Genomic DNA, 18,912 nt, shown 5'->3' with positions numbered 1-18,912 from the left:
GCCTCCTTAGTGAATGGGCCATACTTTCTCCCAAACTTTAAGGATTCTAAGTGTTTAAAGCAGAAAGGAATTATCTATTGGGGCTCCCTCGCCCTTTTTGATGGGAAATTTGAGGTCCAGAGAGGTGTGACATGCTCAAATCAAGGTCATGGTGGTGGCAGGCCCAGGAGTGGAGCTCAGTTCCTGGATCACTAGTCTAGAGTTTTCCACTGAGACAATAGTCTGCTGACTAGGTAATAAGCACACGGAAACTCTATCTCCAGGGCTGCCATCATTTCTGCTGTAGATGCTGGTTGAATGGAAGGCCTCCATTTTGGATGTCAGTTTCATCTTGTTTTAGAGGATCAACGTGGTGGACTCACAGCAAACTCATTGTCGGGATCCTTTTCTCCTTTCCGGAATGGCCGAGAATATCTGAACTGCTGTACTTCATTGGCTCTGTAGTAGCTGGGAAAGACACAGCCATATGCTTTCATTTCTTTCTTACAACAAGCACTGCTCCAACAAAACCTGAGACACATCTTACACGGACTGAGTCTTATCCACTAAACTACCTCAAAACTGACATAGTCTCCACAATGAAGGCTGGAGATGATGCAGAATTTGATTTTTTTAAACTTTTTTGGCCATGCCACGTGGCATGCAGGATCTTAGTTCCCCAACCAGGGATTGAACCTGTGCCCCCCTGCAGTGGGAACATGAAGTCTGAACCACTGGACTGGCAGGGAAGTCCCCAGAATTAGATTTTATTGCACATCTTAGTTTTATTATTGATGAATCTATCTCACAGCTCACAACTTTGAAAGGCATATGGATTTATGTCCACGTTTGTGATCTCATTTGTATAGTTTTCTAACAGTTTTATCAATCCTACTAGCATTTTAGCTTCTCAGGAGAAGGAATTCAATCATAGGGGAACTCACTGATTGAAGGCAAGGTGAGGTCAGTCGCTACTGGCCAGTGAATCCTTCTGAGTGGAGAAAAGAACTAGGGGATCTGAAACCTAAGAGTGAAATTCTCAATTTCCTTCCCTCTTCTTAAAAAAAAAAAGAAATCTCCAAATCCCTTGAGTTACCAAGCTCGCATCTTATACTGGAAATGGAAGGGACAGTTGTTACAGTCTGAATATTTGTTCCCCCAAATTCATATATTGAAATCCTAATGCCCAATGTGATGGTGTTAAGAGGTGGGCTTTTGGGGTGGAGATTAGCTCATGATGGTGGAGCCCTCATGAACGTGGTTAGTGCCCTTATTAAAAAAGAGACCCCGGGCTTCCCTGGTGGTGCAGCAGTTGAGAGTCTGCCTGCCGATGCAGGGGACGCAGGTTCGTGACCCGGTCTGGGAGGATCCCACATGCCGCGGAGCGGCTGGGCCCGTGAGCCATGGCCGCTGGGCCTGCGCGTCCAGAGCCTGCGCTCCGCAACGGGAGAGGCCACAACAGTGAGAGGCCCGCGTACCGCAAAAAAAAAAAAAAAAGAGACCCCACAGAACTCTCTCACCCCTCCCACCATGTGAGGACACAGTGAGACCACCTACGAACCAGGAAGTAGACCCTCACCAGACAATGAATCTGCCAGTGCCTTGATCTTGGACTTCCCAGCCTACAGAAATGTGAGAAATAAGTTTCTGTTGTTTATAAGCCACCCAGTGTATGATCTTCTGTTACAGCAGACCAAACGGATGAGGACAACAGGAAGTCTTCCAAACTGTAATGAATTTTGATAGACTTCTATGTAAAGAAGTGTGTGAGACACATGGTTTAAAAAACAAACAAACAAAAACCCCACTTACTTTAAGATCTGCTCTGGAACTGGTTTATCTTTGTAGCTGGGCGGCAGGCTCATCACTGGCTTTACGGTGAAACACTGCATGTCTGAGGAGCTTGTTAAGGAAGGAAAAGGGCTGGGCCACTAAGCTGTCACAGCAAAAAGGACCACCTGTTCCTCCTGCTTTACCGACGGAAATGGTACCCACACCGATCATTCCTTGGAACCAAATGCCAGGACTGCATTGAAAATGGGGTTCCCTCAGATAGTGGCAAAATGCCTTATTAAGTCATAATCTTGGGACATTTTTTGGTCAGACACGTGGCAAACAACCTCGTCTTAGGGAAACAGATGTTAATGAAATTTCAGGAAAACAGGTGACTAGAAATTGTCTCTGAAAATCATTTCTTTTGGACAAGCATCCCTCTGAATTAGCCAGATTCCAGAGCCCTGGCAATAGGAATTTCTTGTTATCTTTGGATACCATTTGTTTATCAAGCACCAGAGCCAGGCACTGTAATAGGTGCTTTGAATATGTTATCTCCAATAAAGACAACAATTTCCTGGTGGATGTTATTAATCCCCTTTACAGATGAAGGATCTGAGGGTCTGAGAAAGCCCAGATCACACAACTGATAAATGAAGTCAGACGTCAAACCCAGCTCAGGGGTAAGGTCTCCCTCTCTAACTTAATGATCTGATCTTAGGCATGACTTTTTTTTGCCTTTACCAACAATGCTTCCAAATCTATAGCATTGAAACTAGAATTTAAGGCACAGGGTCTAGACCTAACATTCACTCCCAGTATTTCTCAACGTGAAGAGTGCCATCCACTGGCACCAGAATCATCCGGAGACTTACTCAAAATGCAGAATTAGAATTCACAGCTGCTAAATTAGAATATCTCCATGGTGATTCTTAAGTATAATAAAATCTGAGAACCACTGGGCCATGCCTTAAGCTATTACAGCTTACAAAACGTTTTCACATAAATGATCTTTTAAATTTGATCTTCACAGAAATGCTATTAGATGTTTGGGAGAAACAGAGCTCCCCTCACACTTTATAGATGAGAAAACCTAGGCCTGGAGAAATTAAGCAAACTGCCAAGGTAAAATGGCTATGCGGACGTGACTCCGGCACTCCTGTTTCTACATCCAATTTATGAAGACCTCTTTTCGTTCCCATCCCAAGGAGGCCCCGCAAGCATTTTCTGAATTCCTACAAGTGAAACAATTTTTCCCAGAAAACCTTTCTTTTCCAAGCATCCACTGTGTTAAGAGGCCACTACACTCTCCTCTGAAAGGCAGGTCTGCCTGCTGATCTACTGATTGCTGTGTATCTTTCTATAGCTACTGACCATTCTATAATAATTAATACATATTGAACTTTTATTATGTATTTACCAGGCACTGTTCCTAGTATTTTAAAGATACTCAATCTTTGCAAGAACTCCAAGGGGAAGAATGATCATTGTCCCCACTTTACAGGTGAGAAAACTGAGGAACAGAGAAATTAAATGAGTTGCCCAAAGTGACACAGTAAGTGACAGCACTGGAACTGGAACCCGGGCAATGTGTTCCGGAGTCCTTTTTCTTATTTACCTACCATGCCACACCAGCTCTGTCTTACCAATCTCTTTTAGGATACTGTTTACTTCTATAACATCTTTATTTTTTAAAAAGCATGCGATTGGTTTTTCGATGACATTATATGTTACCAAAAAAGAGCTACACATCTTTATCCAGGATCCAGAATGCAGAACAGGAAGTCTATTCGCCTCAGGCCCCGCTTGTGGCTATAACACACATCCCATCATATTCAACATTTGCTTCTCATCTCTCTCCTTTAGTTACGTCACAGCCCTGAGCTAAGGACATTAGGTTCCCGAAGCTTTTACACACAATGGGGCACTGAGTCAGGACGGTTAAATGAGTCTGAGGCCAGGACCTATCGGCGCGCAGGGATGGGATGGAACGCCTCAGCTTCTCTGGCTGGGCTGGGGCTGCTGCAGGTTCAACAGCCCCTGAGCCATGACCCCAGGATGAGGATACGCTGCTTGGGGGAGGACTTGATGTCCTCTCCTGGGGGCGTGGTGCTGGTCATCTTCTCGGCGTTGGGAAACTGGGTCAGCAGCCGCAGGCTGAAGTCTTCTCGCCTCTCGTACTCCTTCCCCCGGTAGATGAAGATCTTGTTCTGCAGGTCAGGAGGGCAAGGGAAAGCATTAAATATGAAGAGTGGAGGGACAGCTGGGGAGCCTGGTCCCGAGGAAGCCGCTGTCCTCCCCAGACCAAGTGCAATACCCCCCACCGTGTTCCCACTGAGCACCTGCTAGGCGCTCCACGGTAGCCATCGTATCTGAAAGAGCTCACAGCTTATCTGGGGAGTTAAGTCACAGGCATGAAAATGCTTCATGCAGTGTTTCTCAGAGTATGGCCCAAGGATGACAACTGGTGTGCAAATAGCCTACACCGATCTACAAGGAGATAAGGAGTTTGCACCCTAATGGAAATCCAGGATGTTACCAGGCATGCTGTTTAGTTTAGCTGATACTTTTCATGGCAAGAAGTTCTCAATGAAGGAAGGAAGTACATTCATTTACTTTGAGGTGCAAGCTCCTTTCTCATCATGATCCAGTAACAGTTAGGGAACCAGCGCTCTGAGCAGCACTGCCTAGAGAACTCGAAAGTACCAAGCGAATCAACACAACAGGTGAGACAGGAACAGAGAACAGGATTAATCTACAGCTGTCCCAAGCCAATCCTGGAGGTCACCGTGGATGGCCACATTGAAGTCTCATAGAAAATAACTGCCCTCAATACTGTTTTCTCCATTCCAAACTGCAGCTTTTTCTCTTTAATAACATTAAGAAAGTTGGATGTTTTGAAAAGAAATTTTCTAGGCCCCAGGCATGGAAGAAATTCACCTCACAGCTGTTGCAAGTTCAAATGTAGCCATGTTTTGAAGGTTCCTGCTCCTCTGATGGTCACTCAGATGAGTACTTAGTATTTAAGGCCCACACGTGATCCATTTTTAACTAAAATCTGGGCCCATATTGTCCTGTAAAATGTTTTTTTTTAAATCACTTGTCTATTCACACAACCAATATGTATCGAGCAAATGAGATATGCCAGACGCGAGGGACAGAACAGTAACTCTGCTCTGGCGGAGAGAAATAGAAAACAAGTAAACAAATGAGCAAGTAAGAGAATTGAGATAATTTAAGTACCTTGAAGGCAATATACCTTCTATGCTCAACACGGAGGGCAGTGAAAATTGCCAGATCTTTTGGAATTGATGATAAAATGTTTCCAAGCTGGGAAAGATTTAGGTGGCTGACACATGCATTATGCAATTTCATCATTCAGGCAAAACTGTGGCAGGTTAAGGGATCGGGGTATAAGAAAGCATTAAGTGTACGATGTGGACCATAACTGTGGAAGGAACCAGACAAGCAGAACAGCACAAAGCAGCTCAACCTGAAGGAAAGGGTTTCCAGGAGGACACGAGACTTGATTGGATGTAGATGGATGGATAGGGTCAGGAGAGGAAAGGAGAGGCGAGGTGAGGACAGCCAGGCACGGAAATGAAAAGAAGGAGAAGGCCCAAGGCAGAAAGTACGGAGTGCAGGTAGAAGAAACACGCTTGGATGAGCCGGAATCTGAAAGGCCTGGAAAGGCAGGTCAATGGTCCAAAGGTCTGGACATTCACTGGAGGTTCTAGAAGGAGGGAGCAATGGGATGAAGGAGGAAGTGTAGTCAACCTAATCTATCCAACTGTAGGGATCCCTGGCAAAACGCTGTGCGGGAAGGAGGAGCTACAGGGACTGGTGTTTGAGTCTCTGGTGTTTGGTAAAGAGCAAAGGAAGGGGAGAGTCGGTGAGGATTCTGAGGTAACGGCCCTGGAGCAGGAAGAACAGTGATGCCGCTGACAAAAACAGAAGAGACGGACGTCTGCTTGGGGTCAGGGGAGAGGATATAATTTTATACTTTCTAAGTCTGGGGAAATAGTCCGTAACATGCAAGGGCATTTAGGTTACGTAATTCACGTGGATTCTCTACTTTTCAGTACACGCTGACAACACATAACATCTACAAACTCCTGTACAGTTTATAAAGCATTCCCATCTGCTATTCATTTCATTCTCAAACCAGCCCTGCAATTTCCCTCAGTTCAAGGTCAGAAAACCAAGACTTGGTGGTCATGTGATTTGGCCAAAATCACAGTCACTCAGCAGATGATCTAGACCCCAATTTTTCAACTTCACTGAACCACTGATTATCTTCCGGTTCATAACCATCATTCCATGTGACACAATAATCACATGTAACGAGTGTGGTAGCTGTCAGTATCTTATCATGAACGATAGCAAATTTAAGACCAGAACCTACTGCAGACCCTCTACTCTTATTACTCCAGTCTCCCTTGGCCACCTTATCTACAACCAGTGTTAACGACACGTAAATTACCCAACTTTTATCTCCGGCCTAGAACTTTCCTTTGCGTTCCAGACCCAGAGAGCAAATTGTTGACTCACATTTTTTGGATGTTCCAAACCTACCTCACATAGAGTATGTCTAAAACCAAACAACCTATAAAGATCCCCAAGGCCCTCTGCAATCTGGTACCCACAGCTCTCTGAGCCCGTTCTCTAGCTGCCCTTTTGTTCATGCATCTCCAGCCTCATGGCTTTTGAACCTGCTGTTCTCACTGCCTGGCCCCCTCTTGAGAGCTGCCTGGCTTATTCCCTCACGTCCTTCAGGGTTTGGCTCAGGTGTCATTGTCTTACCGAAGTCTTTCCTATTCACTCCGTTTAAAATTGCAACTCCATCCTCACCACATGCCTCTCCATTCACCTCCCCTGACACATTTTTCTCTAGGATACTTGCTGAGTGTCTACCCTGTAGGAGGCGCTGTTCTAGGCCATCTGACACACTCACTATTTTACTTATTTATCTTAGTATTTATTTATTTATTTGTCTCTCCAAGCCAGAACAGAAGCTCTACAATTGCAGGGATTCGGGTTTGTTTTAGACTCTGCCCCCAGGCCTATATTACAGCAAAGTCCATAAATATGGGTCTGCGGTAGGTTCTGGTCTTAAATTTGCTATCATTCATAAGATATTGATAAGAGCTCAATAAATATTTATTCAGTGAGTGGATTCATCCTCTCCTCCATGATTCTGTCCTTTCCCAGTGTCGCCATCTTAGTGGATGGCTCCACTGCCCCATCAATTATGCAGACCAGAGAGCGAGGAATCATCCTTAGCACCTCCCTCTTGCTCATTGCCATATCCCATCAATCATCAAATACTGTTACTTCATCTCCATCACACTAAGCTTTCCCTTCCTCTCTAAAGCCACCTCCCTAGGCCAACCTGTCATCTCTTCGCTGAACATCTGCCACGGTCTCTAGGGGCTTATCTACACGCACGTCCCACCCATTCTCCGTTCCAAAGCCAGATGACCTTGCCAACACAGAAAAATCTACCACGGCTCCCCAGCTCCCTCTCTTCCCACAGCACTTGTCTTTCACTCCCAGCCCCTACCATACCCTTGCCTGCTGTTTCCTCTTCCTGGAACGCCTTTTCCTATCCCCTTAACCTTCTTGACTCCCAGTTCACCTTTCAAATCCCAGCTGAAGCAGAAGTTCCCTGGGAAGTCTTTCCCGATTCTTAAAAAATTCAGGTATAACTGACACACAGTAAAAATCTACCCCTTTTAGTGTAAAATTCTGCAAGTTTTGACAAACATAACCATGACCACAATTAAGATATAGCACAGTTTCATCACCACTTAAAATCTCCCCGCGTCTCTTTGCAGCCCAACCTTCGCCCCACCGGCTCCAGTGACCAGATCCAATAACCACAGACCTGCTCTCCATCCCTATGGTAAGTGTTGGCTTGGCCAGAATGTCATATCAATAAAATCACAGAGTATGTAGCCTTTAAGGTCTAACTGCTTTTACTCAGCACAATACATCTGAGATTCGTCCCTGTGGTTATGTGTATCGGGAGTTTATTCCTTTTTTTTCCTGAGTAGTTTTCCACTGCATGGCTGGCTGTCCCACAACTATGCCTATCCCTTCACCAGCTGAGGGAGATGTGAGCTGTAGCCAATCTTTAGTGATTATAAGTAACAGTGCTATAAACAATCACGTACAACTTTTATGTGAACACAGGTTTTAATTTTGCTTGGGTAAATACTCCTTGCTTAACCAACTCATCTAGCACAGAATTCCTGTCTCGGTCAGTTTCGATTTCATATTTGTTTGTGCGACTATTTAATTAACAACTCACCCATTAGGTTGTAAAATCCATGAGAGCAAGGACCACATCTGATTATTACAGCACTGTATCGCTAATGCCTGGCACACAGTAGGCCCTAAGCAAACAGTTATGGAATGAATGAATAAACTACTTCCTTACTAGGCGCCGTAAAGGAATGTATTTTCCTTTCCACTTTTTTCTTTCTTTCTCTTTTAATTAGGGGAAGGAAGATGGATAATATATATTTAAACATAGCTCGGCACTAAAAGAGGCTTCTTTTCTGTGGGAGAAAATAAGAGGGCTTTTTTTTTTGAGGGCGGGGGTTGCTTTTTCGATTGTGAAATCAGTATTACATTCTAAACAATGTTGAGAAAGAAGATAAACATGGTCCTTCTCATTATTCCAACAAAACTGTTTTTATTTTTGTGAACCTTTTGCAGTCTTGTCCTGGGGATATTTGTTTTCAAACTAGCTCTAGCTGGAAATAAAATAAACAATTAGATACATCAATCCACACACCCCCACCCCCCCACCCCCCGGCTGACCCTCAGCAGCAGACCAGCTGAGGGAATGGTTTTGTTTTTCCCTTTTTCATTCCACCTGGGAGAAGTCATTTTACAAAAGAGCTGCCAGAATACCAGAGGCGACCGGGGGTGAAGAGACCAGCCGCTCAGGAAGCGGTTTCCCTCCCTAACCTCCCACAGTGAGAACAGGGGTCTCCAGCTGCTAACACACTAGACCCATCTGGAAAAGAAATGAAGACCTTCCCTCCTGCAGACTGCAGGGCTTAATGGCTGGGGAGACCACCCTCAGGCTTCTTACCCGTAGGAAAGAAGGAAAGCCCTGTCCATAGTAGCCAACAGCAAAGTATTCAGGCTGAGGCCTCATTGCCTTAATGATGTTCTCATAAAATGAGGCTCTTTTTTTCTGGAAAACAAAACAAGACATTCCATAGGGAGGTTACAAGGGCACGGCTGAAAAAAAAAAAAAAAAAAAAAAAAGCTCAGACTATTTGCTTTGTTGTTTCTCACGTAACAGAGAGAAATGAAAGGTCTTTATAAAATATCTTGTGGGCCAAAGAATTATCCTTTCCCTGGATGGGCGGTTTTGGACCTGCATCTACGAATGCCCCGGGAGGGTCTGGGAATCCTTGCAGTTACATGTATTAGGACAGATGTGTGTGCATTCACCTGTGGAGGGAGGGACGGTTTAGCTTTCACCAGTTTCTTGAAGTACTTTCAGGACCCCTTAAAGGTTAAGAAGCACTTTCTGAGATTCAGGTGGGTGGCTGCACTGGAACAGAGACATATGAGGAAAGAAAGAGAACTTTCCAGTTCATGCAGGTGGTTTCGATTGAAGGCCTCGGTTCAGCTACAGGTGCCCAGAAGGTGGTGGTGGTGTTCTATTTTTCAAATCTGGTATCACCCCTATCTTTTTTTTTCGTAATTGAATTTTTATTTTATTTATTTATTTTTATACAGCAGGTTCTTATTAGTCATCCATTATATACATATTAGTGGATACATGTCAGTCCCAATCTCCCAATTCATCCCACCCCCGCCCGCCACTTTCCCCTCTTAGTGTCCATCTGTTTGTTCTCTACATCTGCGTCTCTATTTCTGCCTTGCAAACCGGTTCATCTGTACCATTTTTCTAGGTTCCACATAGATGTGTTAACATGCGATATTTGTTTTCCTCTTTCTGACTTACTTCACTCTGTATGACAGTCTCTAGATCCATCCACATCTCTACAAATGACCCAATTTCCTTCCTTTTTATGGCTAATATTCCATTGTATATATTGGTACCACCCCTATCTTTAATGCTTCCTGTGGGGAGAGGGTTCCCAAGCAGGGCATAGAGCCTCAGCCTTAAAGGAAGCAAAATAGGTAGCCAGACCTGGGGGGCTTTGACAGCTGGCCTCCCACAATGGTCAGCACCAAGGTGATCACTACATTACCTCAGTGAAGCTTTCTATCACAATGTTTTCTTGGAGAGGTGACTTTTTACATTGCTCATGCCTCAGCTCAATTTAGTTTGTGAAAATTGATCTGAGACTTTTTGCATGATGGCAGGAGCTGATACCATACAGGGGCAAATTCTTTTCGCAGTGATCTTGACAACTATCTCCTCCAATTATTACATGACAATGGGTGACCTGACCTTTTGTGACTCCTCCACTGAAAATGACCCAATGTAATATTGTGTTGGCCTCCCACTGGGCATGGAAAAGGTTATTTTTGTTTCGCTTTACTGTTTTGAAATAGGTGATCTGTGCCAAGAGCCAGGTGTAATACACAAGGTCAGGATGACTCTAAGAGCTGAGAAGTGCAGGGACATTCAGAGCAGGAGGAAGGCAAAATTGGAGAATCAAGATGAAAAACAATAAAAAACAAAACAAAACAAAAAGACAAAAACAAAAAAACACAGAAAAAGTAGAGCAGTTCAGGGACATTTGGAGCAGGAGGAAGGCAAAATTGGAGAATCAAGATAAAGGACAATAAGAAACAATAGAAAACAAACACAAAAACAAACTAAAAACAAAAATTTTTTTAAACAAAAAAAAAAGATTTAAAATTGGAAAATAAAGATAAAAAACAGAGCTCAAAGATGAGCAGTTCATTCATTCAGCAGAGCCCTGAGGATGTGGACCACAGGACAAGTAATTCTGATGAACAAATGGTCAGAAAACATCTGGAACGTGGAAAGGCTTCCTGGAAGGCGGAGTAACTGAGAGGGGAAAGGGGTGCTGGGCCTGGGATATGGAGGGTCCACAGAGGAGCAAAAGGCACAGAGGAGAGAGGGCTGTAGACAGGGATCCTGAGCCCCCTATCAAAGATAATCTGGAAAAATAGCGGTAACGGCTTTTAGACCTCATTTCTCTTCATTTTTATTCTAAGCAAGGTGTACTTTTCCATTGTAAAGAACATCAATTATCTTTTTTAAACTTACAAAACCATTTTCACAAACACTACGAATAGCACCCCTGCCAGAGCCTTGATGTCTTCTGACCCAGACTCACCAGGAGATCACCCAGGCCCTCGTAGTCGAATACTTTGCTCTCATAATTCTCAGCCAACTCTTTGCTCAGCTTGATTGCCTTCTCCCACATCTTCAGAAAAAGAAAAGGAGGGTTACTAGTGGAGAACAAAGCAGTCATTGATCCAGTTGCAAGAGCCACTGGAGAGTCACTGGGCAATGACTAGGGAGTCAGGTGGGTTGAGTTTCTGCGGACACTCGCAATGTACCTCACGGCTTGGATCAACTAACCCTGTTTTCTGACATCAAAAATCTACTGTACCTTAGCCGCTTTGCCAGGGGGCATTTTCTGTTAATTGTGTTTGTAAGAACATGAAGAACACCACGTGTCCTCAAACAAAGCAATGCTGAGTTTAAAGGGCAATGAACTAAAGACCATGGAAAGTGGAGTGGTACCAGTTCCAAAGACCTAGTCTTTGAGAGCATGAAAGTCTTGCTGGAGGGGAAAGGAAGTTGGTGTGGGCTCTTGTTCTGGTTTTGAGATGTGTGTGTGTGTTCCTTCTGAGTCAGGTTGTTTGGGAGGAGCGGAGGTATGAAAGAGAGTCTGATCGTACTGTTGTGTGGAATTTGGGAAACGATTTCTCCAAGTTAGGGCACTGATTTCCTATTTCTAACTAAACTATCTACATAGTCAACGAGAGCTTCAGGAAATGCCTTACAGCATTTATGAACAGGTAAGTTACAGCCAAAGGCACATATCTGGCATCTGAGGCTAGCATCTCAGACTGATGAAACTCTGTTCATTTTGGTATTTCATAAAATGTCTCTTAGCTGGATACTATTAATAACGCAACATCTGGAAATTTCCTACTTCAGTCTTGTTAACCACATGCTGAGTTCCACTGTTTCTGGCTGCCGAAGGAACATGTGTACAGTTCACATACAGTTGTAAAAACATTTTAAAATTAAATAATCTAATATCATTTGCCAGATTTGTCCCTTCTGAAATTTCTGGCCCTGGTTCATGGAAAATTCTTTGAAATGTGCCACATGGGCCTCAGCTGGGCCTGGTGCAGGAGACCAGTCAACACCACCATGGGGCCCAGTTCACTCCTCATTCACCAAATGCTAACTCAACGAAAGAGAAAGGAAGACAGACTAGCACAGAGGTTCTCAAAGTGTGGTCCCTGGTCCCTGGGAGTCCCCAGGACCCTTTTGAGGGGTCCATGGGGTCAAAACCATCTTCTTAATAATACTAATATTATTTGCCTAAAATTTTTCAATGCTCATTCTCTCATAAGTCTACAGTGGAGTTTCCCAGGGGCTATAGGATGTGTAATGTCACACCACATTGGATGTAGAAGCGGATATTCGAATCCTGCTGTTTCTATGGAGCCAGATGATAAAGAGATTTGCAAAAATGTCAAACAATGCCACTCCTATTGCTCACTTTTTGGAAAATATGGTCATTGTTCATAAATAGATATGACTTATATTAACAGGTAATAAGTTTGTTATTATTAAAAGAACAAGCAAGTAAATATTTTAAAATTTTGTTTTAATTTCTAAGACTAGAAATTAATAGCCATCAATAGACATAATCCATGTGAACAACAGCTCTTGGCGGTCCTCAACAATTTTAAGAGGGTAAAGGGATGCAGAGGCTAAAAAGTCTGAGCAAATATACTTGCTCTCTGGGCCTCAAATTCTTCCTCAGTAAAATAGAGATAATATCTACCTTATAGGATTATAGGGAGAATTAAATTAGAAAAGCAGCTTGAAAATCACCCAGAACAGTAACTTGCACTAAATCGATGGTAGCTATTTTATCGTGATGATTATTTATTTAATCAACAGGTTCCACTGGTAAAACAGGAATGGTGGCTGGAAGTGGCAGGCCCTTGAAAAGAGTCAAATCTGGAATCTGTTTTGTTTCAATAGCACACACTTTTTTTTTTCTCCCCCTACCCTTTCTATGCTTTTCTTCAATTTTAAATTTAAAAGTCTTCCAGCTGGAATGCTTTCTGCAGCTAATCACAGATTCCATGACTTGGTGGCCCAGTTTACATGTTTATTTTACTTTCTCTTCCTCATAGGCATTTAAGTTGCCTGTTACCTATAGCCTAAGGTGTCAGGCAGGCAGTGACCTGGGGATGGGATGTGCCCCAGGTGTTAGCTAACAACCTCTAAAGAATGCACTGGAGCTGGAGGAATCAGGCTCCCTGACTTCAGACTATACTACAAGGCTACAGTAATCAAGACAGTATGGTACTGGCACAGAAACAGAAATATAGATCAATGGAACAGGACAGAAAGCCCAGAGATAAATCCACACACATATGGTCACCTTATCTTTGATAAAGGAGGGAAGGATATACAGTGGAGAAAAGACAGCCTCTTCAATAAGTGGTGCTGGGAAAACTGGACAGCTACCTGTAAAAGTATGAAATTAGAACACTCCCTAACACCACACACAAAAATAAACTCAAAATGGGTTAAAGACCTAAATGTAAGGCCAGACACTATCAAACTCTTAGAGGAAAACATAGGCAGAACACTCTATGACATAAAGCACAGCAAGATCCTTTTTGACCCATCTCCTAGAGAAATAGAAATAAAAACAAAAATAAACAAATGGGACCTAATGAAATTTAAAAGCTTTTGCACAGCAAAGGATACCATAAACAAGACCAAACGACAACCCTCAGAATGGGAGAAAATAATTGCAAATGAAGCAACTGACAAAGGATTAATCTCCAAAATTTATAAGCAACTCATGCAGCTCAATAACAAAAAAACAACCCAATCCAACAATGGGCAGAAGAACTAATTAGATATTTCTCCAAAGAAGATATATAGATTGCCAACAAACACATGAAAGAATGCTCATCATTAATCATTAGAGAAATGCAAATCAAAACTACAATGAGATATCATCTCACACCAGTCAGAATGGCCATCATCAGAAACTCTAGAAACAATAAATGCTGGAGAGGATGTGCAGAAAAGGGAACACTCTTGCACTGCTGGTGGGAATGTAAATTGATACAGCCACTATGGAGAACAGTATGGAGGTTCCTTAAAAAACTAAATAGAACTACCATACGACCCTGAAATCCTACTACTGGGCATATACCCTGAGAAAACCATAATTCAAAAAGAGTCATGTACCAAAATGTTCATTGCAGCTCTATTTATGATAGCCAGGACATGGAAGCAACCTAAGTGTCCATCAACAGATGAATGGATAAAGAAGATGTGGCACATATACACAATGGAATATGACTCAGCCAAAAAAAAAAATGAAACTGAGTTATTTGTAATGAGGTGGATAGACCTAGAGTCTGTCATACAGAGTGAAGTAAGTCTGAAGGAGAAAAACAAATACCATATGCTAACACATATATATGTAATCTAAGAAAAAAAATGTCATGAAGAGATTAGTGATAGGATGGGAATAAAACACAGACCTACTAGAGCATGGACTTGAGGATATGGGGAGGGGGAAGGGTAAGATGTGACGAAGTGAGAGAGTGGCAGGGACATATATACACTACCAAATGTAAATTAGATAGCTAGTGGGAAGCAGCCACATAGCACAGGGAGATTACCTCTGTGCTCTGTGACCACCTAGAGGGGTGGGAGGGAGGGTGACGCAAGAGGGAAGAGATACGGGAACAAAAAAAAAAAAAGAATGCACTGAAAAGGATTATACTAGCTCCTGGCCCTTAGCAAACTTTAAAAGGTACCATTACGGTTACAGAGAGTGAGGCCCTGGGCTGCCCACCGCAGTCTCCCTTGGGTTATGTGTCCTCAAGATAACTGATCGCTATTTATTGCCTTTCTTACCTTAATTAATCTATTCATTTTCTCTCCCATTACAAATATCAGAATTCAAAGATCCACATGGGAAAAGTAAAGTGTAAGTTATGAGTCACTGTTGCGTAATAAAGAACTTGTCTGGTCTTTGTCCTGAGATCCTGGGAGGCAGCTTCTTAACTCCTGGAATTTCCTCAGGGACAAGAGTGTCATTGTTCTTCATGGTGGACCTCTCAGACCACATGGGAGTTGATACTAACGGGGTGACTCATAGTGGGCAGGACAGTCTTAGGATGGGGGCTCGCCTCTGCCAGAACCACCAGCCATTTGATTCGAGGGTTGGAGCCTTGAACTATACAGTATCAGCCAGACCTCCAGGGAAGAGATGGGGGCTGGAGATGGAGTTTATTCATGTGGTTTATGATTCAATCAGTCCAGCCAATATAACGACACCCCAGTAAAAACCCTGCACACAGGACTTCCCTGGCGGTCCACTGGTTAGACTCTACGCTTCCACTGCAAGGGGCGTGGGTTCGATCCCTGGTAGGGGAACTAAGATCCCGCATGCCGTGTGGTGCGGCAAAAAAAAAAAAAATTAAAAACCCTGCACACAGAGCTCAAATGAGCTTCCTGGTTGGTGAGCACATCAGATTGTCAAGAGTGTGATGTGTCTGAATCCACGGGGAGAGGACACAGAAGCCAGGCACGTGGGACCCTCCTAGACCTTGCCCTGTGTATTTCTTCATCTGGCTGGTTCTGATTTGTATCCTTTATGATAAAACTGTAATCGTTAAGAACAGCATTTTACCAAGTTTTGTTGGTTGTTCTAGTATAGTATCAAACCTGAGGGGGGCGGAAACCATAGGCACTCCCTCCCCAGATTTATAGTCAATTGGTGGCCTGGGGATCCCTGAACTTGCAGCCGGTGTCTGAAGTTTGGGCTGTCTTGTAGGGGTCTCTGCGCTAACTCTGGCTGGTGAAGATCAGAACTGCAATGTATAAGTATTGCGGTCATTTCCTCCTTTGCCTTCATACAAAAACAAACCACCCAACACTCACCTTGCCTTTGTCAAAATACGATATGATTTCTTGATACAGCTTCTCTTTAAGCTCTTGCTGGGTATACACATAGTAAGTGTCCCTCTGAAGCAAATGGGGTACACAGGGCTTGTCAGACCACTGAAAAAACACACAAAAGCAACACAAGAGATTGCTGCAACCCATCAATTCATTTAAAGGAGATGAATGTAACAAATATTCAGCTGCAAAAATTCGCAGAAATATTTGTATATATCTTTGACTCAATCATGTATTTTTGATGATTTATTAAACACAAAAGTTGCACACGCATATACATATACACGCCAGCTTCAAAACAAGTGTATGCCAAATGGACACTCAAGGTGTTCCCATGAAGGTCAGGAATGAGGTGAGACTGCCAACCATCATGACTGGTTGTACTGGTTACCACTCAGTACAGATAAAAGAGGGAAATCAGAAGTATAAAAATGCAAAAAAAGGGGGGTAAAACTATCATGTGAAAGCAACGATTGTATTCTTCATAATCAATCCATTCACAAAGGGTGCCAACTGAAAACCTACCACAAATAATGAGAGAATTAAGTAGTGGGGTCAAAATTAACATATTTGGAAATAAATTAGAGATAGATTTCATATAAATAATAACCGTGCTGAAGATAACAGAAGAAAAATGACCCCTACAAGAATAAACCCCAAACGATCAGTTACCGAGGCACAGCAATGTGAATATACTTAATGCCACTAAATTATACACTTACAAATGCCTAGGATGGTACGTTTAATTTTATATGTATTTAACCATAATTAAAATAAAAAGAAAAGATATCTAGGGATCAACATAGCAAGGAATATGCAAGACTTCTACACAGAAAATGTTAATACGCCACAGGAGGGCACAAGAGCAGACCTGAACAAATGGAAAGTCACACCATGCTTTTGGATAAGAAAATGCTATTTTATAAACATGGAAATTCTCCCCTAAATTAATTTTTAAATTTCATGATTCCAAAGTCCATGTGAAAAAATAAACAAAAAGGAATAAGGTGGAAAACTCTGAAAAAGAAGAGGAATGAAGAGAAACTACTAGGTCATAAAACATACTGATAATTGAAACAGTGTGGTCCTGGTGCGAGAACTGACAGAGACCCACGCAAAATATGTAAAATCTAGAAAGAGGTTCCCCCCGACCCTCCATACAGTGATTTAGTACATGATCAAGATGGGATCTCATACCAATGATGAAAATGTGGACTATACTTAATGAGCAGCATCCCTACTGAGTAGCTCTATGGGGAAAAAGTAGCATCCACACCTCATACCTTATGCCAGGATAGGAGAGCTGAATTTTCTGAGCAGCACAAACGAAAAGACCTACAGTCACTGACACTGGTTTCTTTCGGATCGTCCCACAGTCAACAAGCCCTCCTCCCTAACCCATATACAATAAGCTTTCTGGTGGCCCAGTCTTGAGTATGAACTGTGAATGGTGGACTTAGGGGAAGTGATGAAGCAGAGGACTCCAGTTTTTAATTCCAAAGCTTAGAACAATATACATGTATTATTTAGGTATAAAATAAAATTTAAATTATACAAGAAAATTAATTGCTAGGGACCAGAATGGAGGCAGGGAGATGTAGTAGGAGGCTAAAATCGATAACTTGGACCAAGATGGTAGCAATGGAGATAAAGAAAAGTGGATAGGGTGAGGCTATCAAAGAGACAGCTGCACCCCCGTGTTCACTGCAGCATTATTCACACTAGCCAAGATACAACCTAAGTGTCCATCAATGGATGAATGAATAAAAATGTGGTATATACATACAATGGAAAATTATTCAGCCATGAGAAAGAAGGAAATCCTGCCACCTGCAACACCAAGGATCGACCTTAAGAGCATTATTCAAAGTGAAGTAAGTTAGACGAGAAAGACAAACACTGTACGATCTCACTTATATGTGGCATCTGAAAACCTCTGGGCTTCCCTGGTGGCGCAGTGGTTGAGAGTCCGCCTGCTGATGCGGGGGACGCGGGTTCGTGCCCCGGTCCGGGAAGATCCCACATGCCGCGGAGCGGCTGGGCCCGTGAGCCATGGCCGTTGAGCCTGCGCGTCCGGAGCCTGTGCTCCGCAGGGGGAGGGGCCACTGCAGTGAGAGGCCCGCGTACAGCAAAAAAAAAAAAAAAAATTAAAAAAAAAAAAGAAAACCTCTGACTTGTAAAAACAGAGACTAGAACGGTGGTTACCAGGGGCTGTGGGGTGGGGGAATAGGAGGAAGAATGTTTAAGGGTATAAACTTAAAACTAGTAGATAAATAAGCCCTGGAGGACTTCCCTGGTGGTGCAGTGGTTAAGAATCCGCCTGCCAATGCAGGGCACACGGGTTTGAGCCCTGGTCCGGGAAGATCCCACATGCCATGGAGCAACTAAGCCTGTGAGCCACAACTACTGAGCCTGTGCTCTAGAGCCCGCAACCCACAACTACTGAGCCTGCGTGCCACAGCTACTGAAGCCCGCGCTCCAAGAGCCTGTGCTCCGCAACAGGAGAAGCCCCCACTCACCACAACTAGAGAGAGCCCACGCGCAGCAACGAAGACCCAGTGCAGCCAAAAATAAATACATAAATTCATTTTCTAAATAAATAAATAAATAAGCAAGCAAGCAAGCCCTGGAGATCTAATGCTATAGCACAAACTTTCTCAATTAAAAAAAAGAAAGAAAAGTGGATGGGGTGAGGGAGGGTTTTGGACAGAGGGTCCCCGATTCTTGTTTGTTGCTAATGTGGGAGAGGTGAGTAAAAGATGATGACGACCAGTATCTTTTATTAGATGCCAGTGCCCTTTAGTGAAATGGGGAGAAAGGAGAGGAAGGCACGGACCCAGGAGGACAGTGGAGGGAACAGCTTCTGTTACTGTCACGCTAAGTTTGAGTTGTCTGTTACTCATTCAGAGATTGAGGTTGACAGAACAGTAAGTTGGAGGAGTCGTCAGAGCTGGAAATAATTATTTGGGATTGATGATGTAGAGTTGTATTTATATACATGG

General features: G+C 43.2%; 1 protein-coding gene across 2 annotated transcripts in view; it reads right to left on the bottom strand.

The window, feature by feature from the left end:
• DOCK5 (dedicator of cytokinesis 5) overlaps window positions 1-18,912 on the bottom strand; it is a 219,521-nt gene that overhangs the window by 26,708 nt on the left and 173,901 nt on the right. For both annotated transcript variants that reach the window (XM_067039910.1, XM_059071707.2), the window contains exons 38-43: window positions 15,893-16,012; window positions 11,058-11,147; window positions 8,858-8,962; window positions 3,821-3,962; window positions 1,792-1,873; window positions 363-447 (exon numbers count right to left, since the gene is read on the bottom strand). In XM_067039910.1, the coding sequence (XP_066896011.1) occupies window positions 363-447; window positions 1,792-1,873; window positions 3,821-3,962; window positions 8,858-8,962; window positions 11,058-11,147; window positions 15,893-16,012 (624 nt within the window). The remainder of the gene's footprint in view (window positions 1-362; window positions 448-1,791; window positions 1,874-3,820; window positions 3,963-8,857; window positions 8,963-11,057; window positions 11,148-15,892; window positions 16,013-18,912) is intronic.

The sequence above is a fragment of the Kogia breviceps genome, chromosome 8 (assembly GCF_026419965.1).
Source record: "Kogia breviceps isolate mKogBre1 chromosome 8, mKogBre1 haplotype 1, whole genome shotgun sequence".
In the NCBI taxonomy this organism is placed as follows: domain Eukaryota; kingdom Metazoa; phylum Chordata; class Mammalia; order Artiodactyla; family Physeteridae; genus Kogia; species Kogia breviceps.
The sequence above is the reverse complement of the archived record's forward strand: the minus strand, read 5'-3'. Positions and strand labels throughout refer to the sequence as shown.